The sequence below is a fragment of the Fringilla coelebs genome (genome assembly GCF_963513975.1).
Source record: "Fringilla coelebs genome assembly, chromosome: 20".
Lineage (NCBI taxonomy): Eukaryota > Metazoa > Chordata > Aves > Passeriformes > Fringillidae > Fringilla > Fringilla coelebs.
In genome coordinates this window covers 690093-696098 of record NC_140046.1, presented here as the reverse complement: position 1 = coordinate 696098, position 6006 = coordinate 690093, and the positions used below count along the sequence as shown (strand labels likewise).

The following is a 6006-nucleotide window of genomic DNA, read 5'->3' as shown; positions in this document are numbered from 1 at the left end:
CTGTCGGTCACGCCGCCGCCCCGCCTCCCAGTGCCATTGGCCCAGTAACCTCTTTTCGGGCTTTCGCTTCTCCTCATTGGTTAATTGGATTGGATGGGCGTCTGCGATTGGACGAAAAGCGGGCCCCGAGGGCGGGACTCGGCTCAGGAACAGAGTCCATTGGCCGGCGGCCCTCTGTGAGTGGCAGGAAGGTGAGGGAGGCGGGGCCGCCCGGGGTGAGGGTTGTGTGAGGTGAGGGAATCTCGCGGGGTCTCGGCGGCTCCGGGCGCGGCGGCGCGCGGTGATTGGCCGGCGGGGTCACGGGGGCGGGGCCGCGCCGTGGGGGGGGGCTCTGGACGGCGGCGCGCGGTGGGCGGGGCGCGCCGGGCGCCGCGCGGTGATTGGTCGGGGGCGGCTCTCGCGCAGCCCAGCGGGCCGGGCGCGATTGGCTGCGGGCGGCGTCGGGCGCGCGCCCCGCGGGGGGGGGGGGAGCGCGTGCCCGCGGCGCGGCGCGGGGCGGCGGGACCAGGTGAGAGCGGGGCCGGGGCCGGGGCCGGGGCCGGGCGGGGCGGGGACCCGGGGCCGCCCCCAGACCCTCCCGCCGCCCGCACCGCGGGCCCCCTGCCCTCCACCCCCGGCCCGACCCCCCCGGCCCGGCCGGCCCCGCCCCGCCGCGGGTCGCGCTGTCAGGGGCCGCTGCGTCCTGCCCTTCGCCCCCTCCTCGGCCCCGCGCCGCCCCGTCATTCATTCGCCACTTCTCCCTCTCCTTCGCCCCCCCGCGATCCCTGTCCTGCCCCGGCCCTTCCCTTCCTCTTTCTGTTTTTATCTTCTTTTAGCCCCCTCGCCCCCCTCTCCTCGCCCTGCGCCCCCCTTCACTTTCTCTGGGTCCTTGTGTGTGTTTCAGGCCTTCAAGGAAAAGTTGCAAACTCCCGAGTTTTTGCTGCTGTGAGGGAGCAGGTGCCTGGAAGGAGGGAGCAGGTGTCTGGAAGGAGGGAGCGATGTAGGAGGTGCCCGGGCTCAGGGAGGTTCGGGGGACACATGGAGAGGGTGTGGGAATGGCAGGGCTAGGCTGGCCAGCCCTCGCGGGGTGTTCAGGGCAGAGGCTCCGAGCCCTCCCTCCGGAGGGAAGGGGGATTGATCACGGTGTTTAATTTTTATAACAAGAAAAACAACACAAATAACCAAAAGTGAAGGAAAAAACCCACCCCGGCCCCACCCCAGCTGCCCAAGGATGGAGTTGGAGTAGCCAAGCCCGGCTGGATGCTGGGGAAGGGGTTGGCGCCCGCACACATGAAGAGACTCCCCGAGTTGTTTGGCTTCGCGAGGAGATAAGGCCAGTGGAGCTCCATGTTTTTAAAGGTGGGCCGTGTATGATGAAACCCAACTTCTTTTAAAGTGTAGCAGATTTAATTTTTATGGCCAAATGACAGCTTGACCCAGTTGTTATCCAATCAAAGGGCATTTTTTTTGAATGTCTCTTTGTGGCACAACAGCCAACGCAAAAATGATGGCGGCTTACAATGGCGGTACGTCTGCGGCAGCAGCAGGTCACCACCACCACCATCACCACCACCTTCCTCACCTCCCTCCTCCTCACCTCCATCACCACCACCATGCTCAGCACCACCTGCACGCCGGCTCGGCGGCCGCGGTGCACCCCGTGCAGCAGCATGCCTCCTCGGCCGCCGCGGCCGCCGCAGCTGCGGCCGCCGCCGCCGCGATGTTGAACCCAGGGCAGCAGCAGCCGTACTTCCCATCCCCGGCCCCGGGCCAGGCCCCCGGACCGGCTGCAGCAGCCCCAGCTCAGGTACAGGCTGCAGCAGCTGCTGCAGTCAAAGCGCACCATCATCAGCACTCACAACATCCACAGCAGCAACTGGACATTGAGCCGGACAGACCCATCGGATACGGAGCCTTTGGTGTTGTCTGGTGAGTAGAGACAAAAGTGAACCGATACCTCCTTGTCATTCTTTACCTGGTCATAACTCATCCTTGTTTTTGTCATTTGAATCAGAATACAAGAGAGCTGCTTACTAAGAGCTTTTTTGCTGGTTCTTCTCCGTTCTTAGAAAGTTGCTTTGCTTGTTTGCGTTGGCAGAACGAGGTTCCCAGTGGTGAGGAGCCTCCTCTGACTAACAGCCCACCCTGCCGTTCTCTTCTGAGACAATACAGCTTGTTTATGCCCTTTCTGTACCTTTAATTAGAGTGTGCATCCGTGCAGCTAAGCCGTGCTTCCTAAAATTTCAGGTTAACAAATGAGCATTAGAATATTCATTTTGACCTGGCTTAAGAGTCAGAAATGAAAAGCGTATGAAAATGTCTTCCTTGTGCAGTCACCTGTCAAGATCTTTGTCTCACGGCGGTTTGACCTGCGGTAGTGCTGTGTGCTACCTAAAACGGCACAGCTGAACTTTGCTCCCCTCTCAAAAATGGAAATGGGATTTCCTGCCTGGCTGTAGCTCTGCCTCCGGCCCTTTTATCCCCCAGCCGCGTTTCAGAGGAGTCTGTCAGCGGAGTGGAATCTCTCCTAATGCGTTTTGTGACTACCTTAGAGCCATGTATGTAATTAGTGCCCTTCAGGAGCACTGACACAAAGCTGGCAGCAGTGTGTGTGTATATATATATATATATATATATATATATATATATGCATATAAATGTTTGTCAGCGTGCCCTATTCGGAGCTGTGCCTGGGAAGCATGAAGGCTGGCAGAGGGTTGTTCTGGAGAGCAGGCGTGTTGCAGTGCACTTCCTGCAGCACGAATGCAAAGTTTGCAGCGTGCAGCTGTGTGTGGTGTCCCAGCCCTCTGCAGCGTTCCCAGCCCAGCCTCTGGGGTGCCCTGGAGTTTTGCTTTAGGCACTGGCCAAGCTTCAGCTTCAGTGAGAGGAGTGGCCGGGTCACGGCGTGTGCTAGTGTAGGGAGGCAGAAGGCTCAGCAGGGCAGGCCTCAGGAGAGCAAACCCCCTTCTTCCTGCAGCCCAGCCCTTCAGGGTGGCCACATGTCACCAGCCCAGTTCTGGCAGTAAAATGGTACTTTCTGAAAAGGCCGAGGGAGCTGCAGGAGCGAGGTGCAGGTCAGTGCTGTGGTTGCTCTCGTGTGCCTTCTCTCAGAGCTGGGGAGTTAATTTAAACGCCAAGTTCTCCCAGTCGGAGGGGAGCTGTTGTGCAGTCAGCACTGCTGTACTCTGGCTGTGGTATAGCATTAAAAAGTGGGTGTAAAAGAATGAAAGCTGACAAGGAATCTGCTGTAAAAAATTATCTGAAGGTATTTCCATCAGTTTGTATATTTTTTAAATTATGGAGTTTTATAACTTAATTTGTTAAGGTCTTTGCTTAAATTTGTGTCGTTATGTAAGATCAGCCCTTTTTACTGGTGTTTTGTTTGCCTGTGCATTTCCCAGGTCTTTATTTTCCCAGTTCTGTTCGCCAAAAACAAGGTGCAGAGAGAGATCTGCTTCCACAGTACTCAGTAGAATGAAAGGTCACGCTTGCATATTTAAATATAATATAATTAAGGGTGCTGGGGGGAGAAAGGAGGTGTGTGGAGGGAAGGGTCTGACTGACATCAGGTAGGAAAGGCAGTGCCATCCTGAGCCCTGGGCTGCGCACCTGCGGCCGCCCGCAGGACCTGCCCCTGGGGGACTGTGCCTGCAGAGCTGCAGCTCCAGCTCTGCTTGGAGGTAACAACAGCCTGGGAAAGAGAAAACAACAGAGGGGGAGGGTGTCAGCTAAAAGCAGAAGCTGGGAGCTGGGATCCCTCTGGCTGCACTGGCTGAGGATGTCATTGGTGGGAGTGAGTTCCTCTTTGCTCACGTGTGTTTGAATTCAGTGGTCACTGCTCAGCTTTTGGCATTTCATGTTAACTTCTGCTGGTGTGTACAGGCTCAATTTAGGAGTCTGTAAGCAGTAATTAAACTGAATTTTAGTGTCATTCAAAATGTGGAAGAATGCCCATGTAATTGAATTTTAGCTATGTGAGATAAAGTAAACACTGACTTGAGTATTTATAGTTTGAGGTGACTTGAACGTGAGCAATGTGCACTTGGGTTTAAGCGTGACACGGGATTCACAAAGCCAGCGTGACTTTGGAAGGAGGATTTGTTGTTTCTCAGTATCTTGTCTGAGCAATTTTTGTGCTAATAGGTAACTGAAAAGTTTTTATCAGTGCTTCTGAGGGAAATGGATGTTATTGCATAGACAGCTGGGGTATTTGCAGAAGTCTTTCATCTTCTGCTCTGATGTGTCACTGCTTTGTTTGGGAGGTACAGCTGACCTGCAGCTCAGTTCGGCGCATCAGATGAGCGATCAGCGTGTGGCGTTGCACTTCCCGTTACCTCACCGAGAGAGATTTTCTCTTGGCAGTTGAATTAGCATTTGTCATTAGTTCGTTTGTCTGGTACTCGATGATGTTTCGGGGTGGCTGATGTGCTGCTGGAGTTTTTCACTCGTGAAGAGCCAAAGCCTGGTGCTTCAGCACTTTGGTTATTAACCCCTGCAGGCGGGTGCTGCTGCCGCTGGGGTCTGTGCACACAGGCCACGTCCTCGCTCAGCTGGGCACCACTTCTGTGGAAATCAGCTGTCCCTGCACAGCATCTGCTCTGCCAGCTGCCCCGGGACAGGGAAGGTGTTGCTGAGCAGGGGCAGGTGTGTAGGGACTTTCCACAGGTCCTGCGGGTTTGTTTCCCCTCCCTCTGGTTTGGTGAATTGCTGCAAACCCAGTCATATTCCTCGTTTGCCAAAAATAGAGTGATTTGCTCTTGGAGTGTTCCCTGCTCTCATGTGTTCCTAAAGTGCTGAAAAAATCCAGATTTTAATGTCAGCGACAAGCTCTGTCTGTGTCCTGTGGTTCAGACTGAGTGGGGCTGAGTTTTGGAAGTCTTGTTTCTGTTCCAAGAATGAGGAGCTGTCCTTTGGAGATGTGCTCCCAGTTTTGCTGGGGAGACATGCTGCTGCCATCTGGTGGGATTCCTAAAAAAATAATAATAATGATAATAAAAAAAATGTATCGATTGGACCTGCCAAGGCTGGTAGGTTTGAAATGAGGGGTGAAGCCTCAGTCCCTCTGCAAGAGGTGCTGGTGCTGTTTCCATGCAGGGTTCCTGGACCAGTGAGGAGGCTCTGCAGCTGCAGGAGGGAGATAGGGAATAACAACTCTTGCTGCTGGTGGTAACACTGCTGCTGAAATGTGGAAGTGTCCTGTTGGCTGGGATGTATCTGCTCCAGGGGGTTAGAAATGTAAGGTGTGGGGGAATTCTGCTTGTCTTCCTTGTGTCTCTTAATTTTGAAAAGTTATTGTCGTTCATCGCAAACTGGAACCAAGCAATCTCTCTTAATAATGTCAAATCCATGTTAAAATGCATCTCTGTGGGAAAGCTGTTACAAGTGACAATAGAAAAAAGTATTTGTATTAATATTTTTTAAATTCCTGATTTACCCCATTTGAAATTGTGGGTGTGGGTTAATGTACTTGCATTTAATCCTTTTTATTCAGGAGGTCACGTGACAGTACAGTGTTCTAAACAGTTTGGCTGCTGGTGTTGAGACAGGACATCATGTTCAGGCTGTCATAACTTTAAGGGCAGAAATAATTTAGCCTTAATCTACTGTTCATTGCGGGCCTGCAAAGGCCTGAAAATGCCAAAGTCATTGCTCCATAAAACGCAAAAGAATATTGCATACAATGGATTGTTGCCTGCACCCTGGAACTATTTTAAGAGGGTTTTATCCCAGCGCTGATACTAAGCACAGCAGCAGGAAAGACGTTTCCAGGATAAACTGATAATCTCCCTATCCTTTAAAGGAATGTGTCCTGCTGAGCAAGGATGCCGTGGGGATAATGTGTTTGGGACGAAATGGCCAGAAGGTATATTAAGGAAACAAAGGTGTTATGGGTTCAGAGAAGTCTGAGAAGTGGCAAGAAAAGTTCCCCTTCTGCTATCTGATACTGCTGAGAACCACAATGGTGTTTGGCATAGTTGTTCCTGTTAATGATGCCTGGGCTGGTGAGAAAAGTTTAGCAAAAGCTGA

At 53.2% G+C, this 6006-nt stretch overlaps 1 protein-coding gene across 2 annotated transcripts in view; it reads left to right on the top strand.

The window, feature by feature from the left end:
• Positions 1 to 465: 465 nt before the first annotated feature.
• Positions 466 to 6006, top strand: part of NLK (nemo like kinase) — a 35161-nt gene continuing 29620 nt past the window's right edge. The window contains exons 1-3 of one of the 2 annotated variants that reach the window (XM_084219296.1): positions 466 to 508; positions 884 to 1338; positions 1473 to 1908. In XM_084219296.1, the coding sequence (XP_084075422.1) occupies positions 1484 to 1908 (425 nt within the window). In that variant the 5' untranslated portion in view covers positions 466 to 508; positions 884 to 1338; positions 1473 to 1483. Of the gene's footprint in view, positions 509 to 883; positions 1909 to 6006 lie in introns of both variants that reach the window. The other variant, XM_084219295.1, reaches the window with a different exon arrangement.